The sequence below is a fragment of the Humulus lupulus genome, chromosome 3, assembly GCF_963169125.1.
Source record: "Humulus lupulus chromosome 3, drHumLupu1.1, whole genome shotgun sequence".
Lineage (NCBI taxonomy): Eukaryota > Viridiplantae > Streptophyta > Magnoliopsida > Rosales > Cannabaceae > Humulus > Humulus lupulus.
Genome location: NC_084795.1, coordinates 24,557,697 through 24,574,358, shown reverse-complemented (window position 1 = coordinate 24,574,358; position 16,662 = coordinate 24,557,697). Strand labels below are relative to the sequence as shown.

General features: G+C 34.0%; 3 protein-coding genes and 1 non-coding gene across 10 annotated transcripts; 2 read left to right on the top strand and 2 right to left on the bottom strand.

The window, feature by feature from the left end:
- Nucleotides 1-5,031: 5,031 nt before the first annotated feature.
- LOC133827629 (U1 spliceosomal RNA) lies at nucleotides 5,032-5,192 on the top strand. Its single transcript, XR_009890281.1, has one exon. It is a non-coding gene; the product is annotated as a U1 spliceosomal RNA (small nuclear RNA).
- A 29-nt stretch (nucleotides 5,193-5,221) lies between these two features.
- LOC133822344 (uncharacterized) lies at nucleotides 5,222-9,362 on the bottom strand. Of its 2 annotated transcripts, XM_062254637.1 has the most exons (3): nucleotides 9,224-9,348; nucleotides 6,440-6,459; nucleotides 5,222-6,321 (listed from the first exon to the last, which is right to left on the bottom strand). In XM_062254637.1, the coding sequence occupies exons 1-3, from the start codon at nucleotides 9,277-9,279 to the stop codon at nucleotides 5,450-5,452; spliced, it is 948 nt and encodes a 315-aa protein (XP_062110621.1). In that variant the 5' UTR covers nucleotides 9,280-9,348; the 3' UTR covers nucleotides 5,222-5,449. The 2 variants fall into 2 exon arrangements, with proteins under 2 accessions (XP_062110621.1, XP_062110622.1); XM_062254638.1 differs by lacking the exon at nucleotides 6,440-6,459 and having other exon boundaries at nucleotides 9,224-9,362.
- Nucleotides 7,087-8,887, top strand: LOC133822345 (OVARIAN TUMOR DOMAIN-containing deubiquitinating enzyme 4-like). Of its 5 annotated transcripts, none has more exons than XM_062254643.1 (6): nucleotides 7,087-7,238; nucleotides 7,760-7,881; nucleotides 8,112-8,152; nucleotides 8,238-8,336; nucleotides 8,465-8,638; nucleotides 8,751-8,887. In XM_062254643.1, exons 1-6 carry the CDS (start codon nucleotides 7,214-7,216, stop codon nucleotides 8,764-8,766), a joined length of 477 nt encoding a protein of 158 aa, XP_062110627.1. In that variant the 5' UTR covers nucleotides 7,087-7,213; the 3' UTR covers nucleotides 8,767-8,887. The 5 variants fall into 5 exon arrangements, with proteins under 5 accessions (XP_062110627.1, XP_062110625.1, XP_062110624.1 ...); XM_062254641.1 differs by having other exon boundaries at nucleotides 8,447-8,638; XM_062254640.1 differs by having other exon boundaries at nucleotides 7,087-7,271.
- Nucleotides 9,017-14,886, bottom strand: LOC133822343 (uncharacterized). 2 transcript variants are annotated; one of them, XM_062254636.1, is made up of 9 exons: nucleotides 14,640-14,886; nucleotides 13,207-13,975; nucleotides 11,696-12,846; nucleotides 11,050-11,302; nucleotides 10,724-10,930; nucleotides 10,334-10,507; nucleotides 9,903-10,094; nucleotides 9,686-9,799; nucleotides 9,017-9,575 (listed from the first exon to the last, which is right to left on the bottom strand). In XM_062254636.1, the coding sequence occupies exons 2-9, from the start codon at nucleotides 13,894-13,896 to the stop codon at nucleotides 9,276-9,278; spliced, it is 3,081 nt and encodes a 1,026-aa protein (XP_062110620.1). In that variant the 5' UTR covers nucleotides 13,897-13,975; nucleotides 14,640-14,886; the 3' UTR covers nucleotides 9,017-9,275. The 2 variants fall into 2 exon arrangements, with proteins under 2 accessions (XP_062110620.1, XP_062110619.1); XM_062254635.1 differs by having other exon boundaries at nucleotides 14,647-14,886.
- Nucleotides 14,887-16,662: the final 1,776 nt, after the last annotated feature.

The window sequence follows — 16,662 nt, the reverse complement described above, 5'->3', positions numbered from 1 at the left end:
TTTTTTTTCTTTTTTTCCAAGTGCCAAAAATACCAATTAATTCCTACAAAATAAAATAAATTAAATCATAATCACATATTTTCATTTATAAAATAAAGGGATAATTGCGGCATAAGTACCCAATGTTTGGGTTTTGTACGCGGCATAGACCCAATGTTTATTTTTAGTGGCAAAAGTACCCAAAGTCAGTAAAACTGTAATTCCGTCAGTCTCCTCCGTTAGGCAGACACGTGTCAAGTTTTTATTGGTCCAAATCATAATTATTTTTAAAATATTATTGAGTTGGACCAATCACAAAGTGACACGTGTTGGTCCAGTCATCACAAAACGGAACCTAACGGAGGAGGCTGACGGAATTACAGTTTTACTGACATTGGGTACTTTTGCCACGAAAAATAAACATTGGGTCTATGCCGCGTACAAAACCTAAACATTGGGTACTTATGCCGCAAATATCCCTAAAACAAATCATATTAATTCCATGAAAATATTAATTAAAACTTAATTTATTTTGACTATAAAAATCAATAAATGTGTATTTTTCACTACTATCAAAGGGCCAGATCGTGTGTTGTTGACGACCCTACAGCGACGACATGTCGTCGCTGTAGCTTATTTTTTAATAAATTAAGAGAAAATAATTTTTTTGTGGATTTTGCCTACATACAGCGACGACTTTAGAGTCGTCGCAATAGATGTCGTCGCTGTAGAGTCTTTTTCTTGTAGTCTTTTGGGCGTTAAACAACGAACATGAGAACTTTCCTAGGTTTACAAGCTTCATTGTGATATCCATCGATTCCATTCCATAAATTAATAAATGCAAATAGGTTTCCAAGTAATGGTTTTATCACTGTTAACAACTTGAACAAGCTGTCGCCATAAGTGGATCTTTCCTTGAACCGTCGTGATTGCTTCACCTTGTAATTTGGAATCGCTAGGTTTTTTAATTCCAGCCTTATGCCCCAATTTGGATGCAATTAAGTGAAATTATTTTTCACATAGATCTGTGATTTGTCTTGACGAATATGGTATTTGCTTACAACTTACAACTTGCAATTGCACTGCAGATGGCCTAGGTAAAAACGAACTGGTGGACTGATCAGGCCCTTGGCGAAGTTGGGAGTTTTCTAGAGGTGATTTCATCAAAGTCTTTATTCATAGACTTCGTTAGATTGAATCTCTTTATCTTGAGTCTGCTCTCTCAATGAAAGCACCAAATTGTTAACACAGTTTTTCGTCAACTTGAAAACATAAGAGTATGGATTCAATAATAGAGATATGATAAAATAACAACACCATATTTTATAGTGATTCGGTCACACAAAGATGTTTTACGTCTACTTAGTCACTTTTATTAACATTTATGTGTGAAGGACCATAGTTTCCATGAAACCTTGCGTCGCCGGTTGTTCTATAGTCCTCCTTCGATTTTACATTACATGAGGACTATTTGTACAAGAATAGAGTATTGGCATTATGAATTGCCTCCCCAAATTTCTTTCACGTCTCCTCTTATTTATAGTGAGCAGTTTATGGTTTCAATTAGATCATGGACCTAAATTATTGGGCGTGGCCCGCAAATAATACATTACAACACAAATATAATTATATTTTGATAAATGACGTTAATTGATTTGTGCTTCATGATAACAAAAACTGCTTTGTGTTTTGTGAGAATAAAAAGGCTATAAGTTCTATTCATTATCCCTTTATAATTATTATTTTTTGAAATTTCATAAATGCCAAAAAAAATTGAGTATAAGAGATGTAATTATCAATCTTATAATACAATTGTGGCTTTGTAATAATGTCTAGAAAAAAAAATGTGTTCATTCTTATCGGTTAGTTAAATAAAAGAAACACAATATATTGAATTGTTTTGGCTTTATGTGATCTAACATTCAATACCTTCTTATCCTCTAATTTAGCATTTCCTACCACTTCAATAAAATAGCTGACATAATTAATTAATCAGCGTTTTTTTCTTCAATATATCTACAGGGCTGTCAATCTTATCTTTATCGTAGGAATGTCTTTATTTTTAGTAAGAAATTAAAAGCGACTTCTTTTTATATGAAAGTGTAAATTTTAGTTATAATATCTTAGTAGTTTTTTAAAAATTATGAATAATTTATAGTGCCGAAAATAGAATTTAAACTGTTAGTTGCACACATACTTATTTTTTTATATGGGTACAATTGACTATTTGAACTTTATTTTCGACACCATAAATTATTCAAAATTTCTAAAATACTGGTGGGATTGTTTACTATTACTACAATGTATAATATTATATATATATAAATTGGGTTATATATATTTAAGGAGTTTCTTATGTATGGACATCACTTTTGCCTCTACCTGTAAGGGCAATCTCTATTTTCGACACCTGAAGAAATTATAACATAATATTTTTATATGATGGTGTACATTATAGTTATAAAACACAACCCCCAATTTTTCGTGAAATTCTGAACAATTTATGATTCCAAAAACATAGTTCAAAATGTAAACTGCCCAAGTATCTTTTTTTTATAAGCATTCAAAACAGATTGTTTGAACCCTAATTTCGACATTGTATATTGATTAGTGCCCAAAAATACATATTTGTTGATTTTAATTATCAAAATAAATTAAGTTTTAATTAATATTTTCATGGAATTAATATGATTTATTTCATAAATGAAAATATTTGATTATGATTTAATTTATTGTTATTTTGTAGGAATTAAAGTTGTATTTTGTCACTTTGAAATGGAAGAGAAACAAAGAATTAAATTAGAAATAAATAAAAGAAAATTGGCAAAATTGAAAATGGCAAAGGCCCAAGAATCCAAAGGCCCCAGCCCAGGCCCATTTTCCTCCCCAACCCATTAACGCGAGCCGAGCCAAGCAAGCTGCTGACGCCTGCCATCTGCCACGCCTCCAGCCGACAACTATCCTCCAGCTCCTCCTTCAGCCTCTAGCTCCCAGCCTCCCAAGCCCAAATGCAGCCCAACTCGCCTCCTTCAACCTCTCAGCATCCACAAAGGCCCAACATAATACTCCAACACAGCCAGCCCGAAGGCCCATCTCCAGCAGCTGAAAGCCACTCACGCCCAACACAGCCAGCCCGTAGGCCCATCTCCAGCCAGCACCTATGTGGCGCCTCCCCATTGGCTGGGAATGGGTCAAAACCCTCATCTGCCACTAGTCACTTTCAACCTATGTTTTTTGGGTATTGAGACTTGCAAAATTGTTATTTTGAGCTTTAAAGTTCATACTTTGTGGTATTTAAGAAAAATGGCATTTTGATCATACACCAAAATAACTAGGTTAATATTTATAATAAGATTTGATTTTTCAAAATCATATTTTATTATTAATATTTCATATTTATTTTGTAAACCTTATTTTGTTGTTTAATTTCTTTTTAGTCATTTTCTCCCTCTATAAACTATAAATAGGGACTCTCATTTCACATTTTGTATGTAATTTTTAGGTAGCAAAACTCTACCAAATTTTAGTCTCATTTCTCATATTTTCTCTCTAGAATTTCATGAGAATGTCTAGCATAATAGGCAAACATTCTTAGGAAGGTTAGAATGATCATATATGCACTATGACTTTGTTTAGTATTTTTGATTCACCTTGTGCTTAAAGTTTATATATTTGAGTGATTTATTTTATTTCATCTCTATTCATTCATCTTGTTATCTATATTTATGTTTACTAATAGTATATAGATTTTGTCAAGTACTTTTTATGTATTATCAAATTAGTGAAAATAATATAGATAATACTTTTATCATTTTCTCCATCTCATTCATATATATTTACTTTTGCTAAAATCTATATAGAATTAGTCATGATCTTTCTATGTATTTTATAAATAGTAAAAGTAATATTTGTGTTAAGTTTTATGTCCAATCTTTTATTGCATTATTGTCAATGGTATAATATCATTTTTAGATTTCTCATAAGATTTATCACATCCTTCCATGGTAAATAATAGTAATCACTTGAATACATTTTTATAAAATATACTTGTGCTTCAATGTTAAATCTTCCAAATGAATAGTTGGGATGTGAACTATCCATTTGTATAATTTTTGTGAATTAAAGATCCAAATAAATAAGTATGCATATTGGTAACTCTTGATCCTTCCTACTTGTTACCTATTGTTACATCACACTTTATTCTATCTTTTTTTCTAATCTTTAAATCTCAAAAATAACAAAAATATCATTTGTTCTATTTTCCTCACATTATTTATCTCTTAACTTTATTTATTGATTAACTTTATTTTTTTGCCTCCTTGTGGAATCGACCATCTAATCTATACTACAACCACCGCTTAGTGGAAGCACGTTTTGGGCATTAAACATATATTATTCAAAATATTTTAACAACTGGTGAGATATTTGCTATAACTACAATTTATATCGTCATATAAAAAATTTGGTTAATAATGTCTCTACGTACCGAAAATAGATATGGCCCTCACATAGGAACGCCCATATCTAAGAAATTTCGTATATATGTATATATGTAATCCATCAAATGTAACCACAACATATGACACCTTTATTGGTGAAAATAAATATTAAATCTCATATATATATATGAATATAAATTAGTTTTAAATTGAAATATGAAGAATCCACTATTAAATTACACCAATGACAATATATTATGTCTTACAATATCTTGGAACAATGGTCATAGTTCTGAAAGTAGATTGATTGAGTGCATGATTCACACAATTTACCTTAAGGCTACCTTCACTTTCTTGATTCTATGGTTGAGGCGAACAACTTTCATTTAATTAATGTAATCCGTTTTTATTGATTTTGGTTTAAGTAACATAATTTAATTTAGATTCTAGCTTTATAACTGAACGGTCTCTTTAAGAATATTTCTGTCCTGCTGTGTAGTTCATTCGTTAATACTCAAATAGCAAATTTTTGTGTAACTTGTCCCACATCAAAGAATAAAGACAATTAAGAGGAGCAAGGTGTATAAATTGAGTATGTGATCAACTTTTCAACATACTTACCTGGACGAGGTCAATGGGCGATCAATAAGGCCCATGGCCTAGTTTGGTAACTTCCATTGCACTTAGGAAGGGTGCCGAGCTAAGGTATGCTCAAGTGGTGGAACCTACGTCATAATTTGTTACAGCGGGGGCCTGCGTTCGCGCGGCCCCTACTCAAGTATATTGAAAATTTTGTTAACGAATTCTTAAATTAGTGGTCAATTTTATTATTTGTTGTCGTTATCCATTGTATGAAATACAAAAGAAATATACAAATGTAAGATTCCTTTGCAACTATTGATATAGAAAATTACACAAAATATACGTGTATATATATATATGCACAAACAAAGAAAACTAAACTATTTTGGCCTGTCTTAATGGCGTATTCAGGATAGAGCCAGAAAATGAGCTTTCTTTTTTACTTTTCTTTAACGTCTCATTTGCCATCCTGACTCGAACAAGTCTAATATTGGATCATCCTTATTATGGTCTCCATCTTTTTTATCATCTTTTTTGTCAGCTGTTGCTTTCTTCCTTCCCCCCTTAGTAACATTAATTTCCTTCTTTCCATGTTCTTTGTCATCTTTTGTGGTATTCTTCTCTAAAACTTCTTTGTAAGTACTCTTCAAGTCATCTTCGTCAACTTTCACAGAAGCAATCTCAGTTTCAACTTTAGGTGGGGTTTCAGGTACATGAATAGGAAACTCACCCTTGATGGTATTATTCTCACTATCAACATGGACATGGGCTTTTGTTGTGTGGTCATAAACATTCATGGATACAAATTGGTTATTATCATGATTTTCGCAGTTTGTATCGACCATAATCTCCTTCTCCCTTGTACCTTGAGAGCCCCAGTAAGTCAATGTAGTGATCAGAAGTTTCAGTAAAGAGATACTATGTACCAATAGCCAATCTAGAAAAGGGACTTGGTGGATAATGGTAGGGAATGTAGTCACCGCTTTGTCATATTTCATGGGGAAAGTTTCTGTGACTTGAACAATATCATCAATCTTATTGAAAACATGTTTTGATGGAGGGAAAACTCTCTCTACCGTGTTCTCAGCTGCTAGGATAAAATCGTCAATGAAAGTGAGGAATACAAGCCATTGATACTGCAAGGCGTTGAGATATGGGATCGCAAATGAAGACATTTTGAGCACCCTTTTTGTTATTGAGCCTAATGGTTCACCTGCATCTTGGGAAACCTCGATGGTTCTATGAGCTATTGTTAAAATTGAAACACCACAGGTATGTAATGGACGCCTTCTAGAACTCATTCTGACAATGCTGGTGAATCCTGAAACGGTTGATACAAAACAATTTTCCAAGTTAGAGAGCAGTATAAGTTAATGTCATTAATCTTAGGAAAAACAAAGTTGGCAAAGGTAAATAGGAGAGTGGTTTTAATGTATTACCAAAGCAAAAGCAGAGACACCTGCAAAAAAAAAAGAGAAGAAAGAAAGCAAAGGTGCAATTTTTAGATTCTAGAAAGTAAAAAAGAGTGCATTATTGCTTGTAGGGTGAGAATTATATCTACCTTTGTCTAAAAAAGAAGATGCTAAAGAATCCAATACCACTAATATACCATAAAACAATTAGAACCGCACACTTCCAAGAAGAATTTTTCTTTTAAAAATAAATGGGAAATATTTTTAAGAACATCTAAATGTGGAAAATCAAATATAATTATGGTAAAAAGAAGAGAGTTTCATGAAAATCGTCCGGTCATCTGTCGTCAATTTTTATGCACTCGAAGTTAGAGTTTTGTATAGGTTCTGAATATTCTAACTTTCGTTTAAGGCTCGTCATGGGTTTTGATTAGATGTATGTAGCATTACAAATAGTGACAGTCTTAAGATCTTGACACGTGTACATTGAAAAAATATTTGTGCGTGTGAGAGAGAGTATTCTCTCAGGTTCAACTCTTGGCCCCTCGGAGTGCAGAAAAGGAAAAGTTTATGGAATTAGATTCTTTGGTCGTGTCACACCATAGACGAAGCAAAAGCTTTTCTGGGCACTTGTGGTCTTCATTCTCAAGTCTTTCAAGGTAATCTTTCATTCCCGGTTTCAAAATTAAATAATGAAGTACTGTAAATTTTTGTTTGTATTGATAAGCAATTATGTGCTTTTGAGTTTTCTCTGATTAAGATCATATTCATGGTTGTCTTCTCTGTTTTATTTTTCTAACAATGCCAAAACCAGATTCAACACTCGGTAACGACTCCGTCCGATTACCAAAAATCTTTAGTATGTCTTGTTTGCTCTCCTAGAATTCTCAAGTTGAACATGAAGAATCTTTAGATAGTACAATATAGTACATCATTTGATATGCTTTTCTTTTCCTTGAGAAATCAAAAGGCTGGTTATGCTTTATATGCTTTTATTCATGTTTGTAAGTTTCGTGTTTCGTTGATTGATTCTTACCTTTCAAGTAAGGCTTTGTACCTTTTGGCTCATCATTGCCTTGGGAGGCTTTAACTATATTTATGTTTTGTGGAACTTAAATCTTTCCATTAAAGGAAGTTTTGGTCATCGGTATGGATTATGGCTTAGGTTCGTTTGCTCCCTTCATCATTTTTATTTTCAAAAATTAATAATAATAGTAATAATCCACGCAACAGGATTAAGAGTCAAATCTATCTTTATGATGTGAACTTTATATGCCTTTTCTATAAATTATGTCAACTTTTGATAATGATGGAAATGGTGAGATAACCTATGTATTGTTGAGACAGGGATACCTGGTGATGGAAGATGTTTGTTTCGGTCTGTGGTTCATGGGGCTAGCATAAGAACAGGGAAGCCATCTCCAAGTGAGAGCCTTCAAAGAGAACTTGCAGATGAGCTTAGAGCTAAAGTATGAAAACAAGTCAAGTTTTAGCTAGGAAACTTGTATTTTTGACCTACTTCCACTTCTAAAATTTTATATTTCCGTTGAATTTTTTTTATTTCAAAGCGAGAGAATTTTATAACACCCTAAGCACAAATTGTTGTGTTAAATTGCTTTGTTTGTGTTTACCCCTTTCTTATGGTATTTATGTATTATGTTCTAAAGCTTTTAGAGAAACTTATGCATGGCTTGGACAGGTTGCAGACGAATTCGTTAAGAGGCGGGCAGACACTGAATGGTCAGTTAGTTCTCTTTAGCTTTCTATAATTAAGTTCTATGATTTTCTATCCTAAGTTTAAGAATCATTTTCTACACATTGTCAGGTTTCTTGAAGATGATTTTGAGACCTATATTGGACAGATGAGACAACCTCATAGTTGGGGAGGCGAGCCTGAGTTGCTCATGGCCTCACATGTTCTACAGTAAGGCTTCTCTCTTAACATTCTAGTTATCTGTATGTGTTTCATCATGTGGTCGGTTGGTGGAGATTACTATTGCTCACTGATTTCCTTTACCTTTCCTTCATCCTAAGTTTCATACTCTTATCCAGGATGCCAATCACTGTGTACATGCGAGACAGGACTGACAAGAATTCTAGTAACCTTAGGATCATAGCTGAATATGGTCAAGAATATGGTAAAGATAACCCTATACGTGTACTTTATAATGGTTGTGGACACTACGATGCTTTGCGGAGTCCTACTCATGGTGCACAATTCAAGCTGTAAGCTCTTGTAAATTTTCTATAGCACACAAGTCATCCTTACTTTTTGTTCCCTTGGTTAGACTTTCAAGTTTCACCCTCTAACTTATCTGTCGAATGTGGGTATTGACAGGTTCAAGCAAAGGTGACTGAATATTTAATACAGGATTCGGTCATATTCAGGTTATTGGAGTGTTTCCTATTGTGCCTCTCAAAATTGTACAACTAACAAAATTAATAAATGATCTTGGATCAGATTACTTCTCTCTATGCTTTCTATTTGTGTTTTTGGCTATGGCTCTCTCAACTTGTCCTTCTAACATTATTCGTAACTGACTGCAATTTGTTTTTTTTACCAATATTTAGGCCCTTTAATAACAGGAAGCAAGTCTAGATAAATAATGCTTCAAATCAAGTTACTTTATGTATGCTACAAATAAAAATATTAACATTTATAAACAGTTCAAAGGACTCAAGAAGTTCGACTATTCAGCCAATAAAAAAACCCAGATTTAAACTTGATATTCACAGCTTTGAACCAACTGACAATTGAAAAAATTGTGGTTCTATAAATACACAATTTGTATAAGAAACAGATTAACTGACCTCCCACAGTTGCGTGAAACACATGAATGATCTATGCGAGAAATGGCTATTATCATTCACTGTCTTTCCATACTTCTCGGAGTAGTTGATATCTGACTACTTGAACATCACCCTTTCTTTTTTCCTGGAAACTATCTTTCATGATAGAAGCAATGGGGGAATCCAACTCGTCAAGCTCATCATCACTAGTGTATGACTTTCTAAGCACTGATGATCCACTTCTCAGTAGAGTCTGATTTCCTATCTCGCCTATGATGCCTGTTTGTGAAGCAGCTGAAGGTGGAGAATAGAACGTAGGATTTGCAGTGAATGGGAAACTTGTAACAGATTCTTCCTCATTCTCGGAGTTATCCTAAATAAAAGAGCACAATAGATTAGTGCAGATGCATATGAGGTGTTTTGTAGTCAAATGCAACTTTAGAATAATTCAGGACAGTAAACAAGACAATTAGGAGGACTCACCTCTGAATCCAGAGCCTCAAAAACTGCTTCAGGAATGGGGTCAGGACAAAACTCATCTGGGACAAAATTGTAGAGGACCATCTTGATCAATGGTGCACCAAGTGTAGGGCATATCTTTAAACATTAATTGAACAGTGTTACATTAATAGGGAAATGATTAGATAACTTACTAAAATTAACTTTGAAATTAATATACAGAGCAAATTTGCGACCATACCTCTTTTCTAATTGACTTATCTGCTAGCATTTCAAATGGAATCATCATGAGGTCACTCAGAGAATTGAGAAGACGGAATGCCTTGAAGGATGTCTGAAACTCCGGTCTTTCTTCATTATCATGCACCTCCTTATCGTCTGAAGCATCATCAATGTCAAATGTATCAGTGAGGCACCTGGACCAACTCCCGATCTGGGGATAAAAATACATAAGAAATCAGTGCTACCAATGATAATAAAATTATCAAAATAACACACTGTCGAATTTTTCTTTCCTTCTTAGATTATATTTAGGGGGAAGAATTAGAGGAACATTGTGAAATGGACAAGATCTAGTCAAAATAATATTAAGAAGACAAAATAATATTACATTTTAAAAGACAATCCCAGGATCAAACATATAACTTCACAAAAAAAGGCACCTATACTCACTGCATTTTTTAGCTGTGCTCCAGCCCCAAAGCTTGATCTTCCAGCTGGAATGGGGAGAACCTTGGAATCACTTATTGGGTCAGATACAGGATCCGTTGGCATCTCTTCAGCATTTTCACGAAGAATAGCATTGAACATTGCCACATCTAGTCTATCCACCAACTGCTCCATAACCTGAAACGTAGGTAAAAAAAAAATATCTTAGTGCATTTCCAATGTGTGCAATGAAAACGTGAGGCAAATATCTAGATTTTGGTACATTCTGAAGTAATAGTATTCAGCTGACAAGTGCATGTTTTTCTTAGAGATGTCATTCCTTGTGATGTTTGTGTTGATTTTGAAGCGCAACACACTTTACTGAATCAGAAAATAATAATGCAATAAACATACCAAGCGAGGCAGTATGGGCAAGCAGCCACATTCATGTCCACCAGCTCGAGCAGGACAAAGTCTTTGGCAAGCGTCTTTGAAAGCCTTCTTCCAGAGGTCGATAGAGAAATTACCCTGCTCATGATTACTAGAACCATACTTTCTTCCATAAACTTTCTTTGAGCTGGAACCCTTAGTAGCTGCTGGATGCATATGTGGAGTCAAAGTCTGGAGAAAAGAGCCAAGAAATGGTATCAGCCTTGATGGGAAGACATAAATTTGGGCTAAATCTTCCTATCAATAACTAATACATAAATCAATTAATTTTAAGAAGGAAACGGCTTGACCTGCCACCACACAGACTCTACAATTCGGGAGAAGATCCAAGATTCAAACTTTTCCAAGGCAATCATAAATGTCTGTGGGTCATCCCAATTATCAGAACTTTCTTTGTTGTCATTCTGTTTCAGTGATTCCTTCACTGAGCTCTTTCCACCACCATTACTACTAATGCAAGGTCCACCAGAATGTTGTACTTTTACTACAGTCTGGCTTACAATAGCTCTTAAAACGATTGAATTTGATAACCAAAAAGTAAGCCTGTTTATGAACATTCAACAAAATGTCAAACAATATGGTGCATTTCACAACTACTGAATTTGATAACCAAAAACTCAACATGTTTATGAACATTTGACAAAATATGAAACAATATCATTTTCTTCAGAAACTTTTTTTTAATCCCAGTCAGCAGACTATTCACATGTTAAGAAGAGTAAATAATAACAATAAAAACTTAATGAGCCAGGAATATTAAGACCCATGTATGACGTATCCTAATCTGTATACAAGTGATTTTTATTTCAATTGAGTCTGTTCTTAAAGGTCTGAATTGCCAGGCCACCTGGTCGATGAACATAATAAGAAAGTTGTGTGGATTTTAATTTCTATCTCTAAATATGTTATATGTGTCATGTACAGATCTTGGCATACCTTGGAACATCATTTCCACATGCTTTAGAAACCAAAATAAATCCAGAAATAGCAGCTCTAGCTGCATTTTCCTTCCTACCCTGTAAACCCGCTTTGCAAGCATGAAGATAGAATCTAGAAAGTCGCCGAGCAGGTGCATGTATTTTATTTGTCGAGCTTCCATGCTCCGCGGCAACTGAATAAAGACCAACCTCAACTGCTGCGGCTTCCCTTAACTCTTCCTTGAGCATATTAATTTGGGACTCTAGTTCAGCTTTGTTATCAGAAAAGCCATTTGAAGCTTCTTTTTCTACACTTGTAGCATTAGTCATCCTACTATCTTGAGCACCTTTGATTATTTCGGTTCTGTTTGGCTTTTCAATAAAATCAGTATTTTCTAACGATCTGTTGTTCTTATCTGTGTCATAAGGTAACTGCACAGACTTAACATGCTTTAATTTATTATTTTTAACAGTATTATGAGGGACTCCGATATCTCTACTGCTGGTTGTAGAAGAATCAACTGTACTAACATCCTCTGAGAACCTAGAAATTTGTTTGACATCAAAAGAATGTTCTTTCACCTTAAAGACATAATCTTTCCGTCCATGTTCTTCCGTGTGCTCTTTGTTTCCATTGTTCCCTGAAGAACGAAGAAGAGAATCTGCAGGTGTAGTCTCCTCTTGGCCATTTTTCGTATGTCCCCAAACTTTTCTGTCACCCTCCTGAGTGGCTTGAGAATCAGTATAGTTTCCTTTCATTGCCTCCTTAATATACATACTTGATGATCCAACTTTACTTTTAAGGTTAGCAACAACATTGTCTCTTGTAGCCTCTTGAGAATCTTCTGGTGCTTGGCCTCTGCTGTCAACAGCCCTTCTATTATCAGACTTTATGGAAGAGGAAGAAGAAGGCCTCACACCATGAGTTACAGATTTTTTCAGAACTGGCATTGAAGATCTATCCTGTGGAATGTAGGGAAAAGCATCACCATCGTTTATAGAGTCGCTGACATTGGAGGAGTAGCCTATTGATGACAAAGTAGAAGAATTTTTTTTTGGGGGGTTGAAGTTTTTAGCTAGATTACTTGACACTAAGCTTGCAGACTCAGCTCTTGAAGCCCCCTCACCTAAATTCCTTTCAACATTATCCTTCAACATTTCTGGCTGAATCTGCAATTAAATGGCAGATAGCATTGTAAACACGTATGCATCTGAACTGTTCCAAGCATAATTTAAACACCAATTAGATTGGATACAATTCAGGTTTACCATTCTTCCAACATGATAACTGTCAAGTATTTCATTGGTACAAAAGTAACCTATAATTAAGTAAAAAAATGATTGGATTATTGCCACTGCATTATATGGTTCAATCAAAGTAAATGCATCCTAGTAACAGAAATGGTGGATTGTACTCAAGAAAGACTAAAGGCAGATTTCTAGGACAATCTTTAAGTGCAATGTCTTGAACTAAGATCAGAACCAACATTCAGTGTGAAAACGGAAATGCCTCATAATTTATCCCAATACCTTTACACTATATGTTGTTGAACTGACTGTTCTCTCAACACCAGAGGAGTTTAAAGTATGAGATGAGTGTAAAGAAGCATCATCATCGTCTTCGTCGGTAAAAGAGGCTATCTCAGCTTCTTCATCATTCTCTTCAACCATTGAGTCACTTTCAGCAATTTCTATCGAAGCTTCTTTTGACAAGCTGCTTTTTGGTGAAGAGCTGGAGCTATTATCACCAAATGGTTGAATATTAACATAAAGGAGTGGTTGACCCGAGTTTTTAAAACTCTTCTTGCAGTTTACTGGAGTGCTTAAAATTGTGGTTTCCCTGATAACTCCACAATCTGCAAGATTTATTATAGCCGATCCCAAGAGTTGACCTTTCATTGCCTTGTCCTTCCGAGATTCAAACAAGAAAAATTCTAAGTTATTCTTCTGGTAACTGTCATGGGCCTGGCCTTTCCTTGATGCTTCCTTACATAGCAAGACTGGAAGCCTGAAAGACTCATTGAACTCAATCTTCCCATCTCCAACTGCACAAGAGAAGGACCCAGAAGCCTGATCACCATTTTCCCAATGAAGCATCACGGATTGAATCGATTTCAGAGACAGAGACAAGGGCCATGGCTTAATCTCCTGGACATGGATGAGGTAATCAGCTTGGACTTGAACACTTTTCCGGTTCTTTGATCTTATGCCAAGAACCATGGTTTGACGACCCTTTTGGGAAAATACTTGGTATTGCTCTTACTGGGTATGGTCAATTACAATGCCTCTATCCATGAATCTAAATATTCAACAAAATGTAAGATTTAATCAGCAAATCAGATGGAAAATACTTTAGAATACAGAAGGGTACTGAAAATAAATAAATATCTTTTCCAAATGCAATCCATTGAGTTGAGTAGAACGTGAGGCGGTATTATACACATCCAAATTTGTAATAATTGAATTCTTTTTAGCTTTGGATGTGATGTGATCCACACCACCCACTAATTCCGCTCATTTTGTCTCCGCAAAATTCAAACCAATTACACACTAGAAGTAGAAGTCATCACAAGCGACAAGCTAATTATAAAATGAATAAATAAATAAATTATAGAAAAGAATCACCTCCTAACTCATTATTATATTCAAAATGAGAGAGATATTCAATCAAACTCACTAAGCATTAAAAAGCTGAGATTTAGATCTGTCACAGAGTTCAACCACAGTCAAAACATAAATAAAAAAGAAAAACAAGAAGAAACGGAAAACGACAATAAGCATTTGCATTTTGCAGAAGTCAATTCAAAAGATAAAAAAAGGAAAGAGGTAACAGTACATATATAGCTTTAAGATCCGAATCAGAAGAACGATGAACAACAAAATTGAACTAAAACATTGAACTTTGCAATTATTATCCAAAAAGCGAAGCAAAGCAATGATCAGAGCTCCACAGATAAGTGTACCTAATACCTATACTGAGAAAGAAGAAATCGCTTCCGTGAGAGATAACTTTCCACTTCTCGTGCATGAGTATGTATGTGTGTGTGTGTATGCATATATAAATAAATGGTAAGGAATAAGGATTTGCAGAAGATAACGAAGAAGGAGCTGTAGTTGTGTTTTAGCTTGCTTTTTCAGTTTATTGGTAGAACGAAGGTTCGTTTCTTGGTTGGGGTCAAAGATGTCGAAAAAGCGTGGGAAGCCAAGAAAAATAATAGTTGAAAATGAAAAGAATACTAACACACCTACCGAGGTTTTATTTACAAAAACAAAAATGCTAAATACCACTGTACACTGTAGAATTTAATCATGAGTCATATGGTATCCAAGACTTTTTCATTGGTTATTTTTTAATAATAAACAAATAAAAATAATTGTACAGTTCTATTCCACTTTCAATAACCTCCTTCTTTTTTTCTCTTTTACCTCTATCCTCTTTCTTTCATGATCTCTATCTTGAGTTGTCGAAGACGGATGGTATTGGTATTGTTTTTTCTTGTTGGGGATCAGGACATGCACGACACTGTCAGTCAAATATAGGGTACAAATAACATGAACAAAGAAGAACAAATAATAGACATCAAACAAATAAAACATAAAAAGAATACTAACATCCAAAGTTAGGTAGTAATGTCTAAGTCAAATATATGTAAAAATAAAATTATTCTCTAAATTCTCAAAATTACAACAATATTTGTACAACTTTTTTTGAAACACTTTCTCATTTGAGTATTATAACACAGTTTTTACGCTTAGTTAAAATTCTCAAAAAATTAAATTCTCTTAAATTGATTAAACCTAAAACTATATAGGGTTGAGATACAAAAGCTAAAGAATTAAACATTAACTAACAATAATTTATTATTCTATTATAAATTATCGATGTCTATACAAATACGACGAATGATACTTAAATACAGTTGAAAACTACAAACTAGTGAGCCGTCATTTTACTAACTTTTGATTGACGAGGAAAGTCACACTTCTCTTTAATTTTTTTTCTTTTTCATTCTAATAATACTAGTAAGCTAACTCAATTTAATATATATATATTTATATATATCATACGCTTATACAGAGCTGCTGGCTATCGTGGAGATATTGATATATGAAACTTGATTAAATTGAATAAAATTGTGAGTTAGGTTTTGCAAAATGAATGATGTGTATTGTAAAGATTTGGTTGAATATATATATACATTGATCATTATCGATAGTAAAAGTTTTCACAGATTTTTCTTTTGGGTTTTGAATGCCAATAAATTTGTGTTATTTTCAAAATAAAACAAAAGAGGGATAATTTGTTGCTTGATTGAAGTCTTGGGTTTGGTCCAATATGAGAAATGGGTAACTAAGGTGTATGCGGAAGCCTTCGCAAGTGATAAGAGTGGGACTGAGTTACTGATAGAAATTTGTTCACTGCACACAGTGTATGGCTATGAATTACATCCTCAAAGCCCCAATAAGAATTGGTTCCTGGCATTGTTTTTGGTTTTTAATTCTTTCAATTTTAAATTTGGTAGTTGCCATGGTAACTTCTGGCAAGGCTTATTAGGAGAAAGGATGATGAGTTTGATGGAATAAAATAAACATTTTATTGTTAAAAATAAATTAATAAGAACAAATATCAATAAAAGTTGGGAAATTTTAGACCGTATGTGTAATAACATACTTAATTTTTTTTAAATGCCACCATAACTTACTATCCCAAATATATGACAATTTCAATTTTTTAGACAAAAATACCCCTAACATCGAAATTGCATCGCAATTGCATCGAAAAAGTATCGTTTGAGATAATAATCAAGTTTTCATGATTGTATCGAAATAGCATCGATGTAGCATCGATTTGGCATCGATGTAGCATCGAAACACCATCGGCATCGATGTAGTATCGATGTAGCATCGAAATGGCATCGAAAAAGCATCGTTTGGGATAATAATCAAGTTTTCATGATTGCATCGATGTAGCATTGATTTGGCATC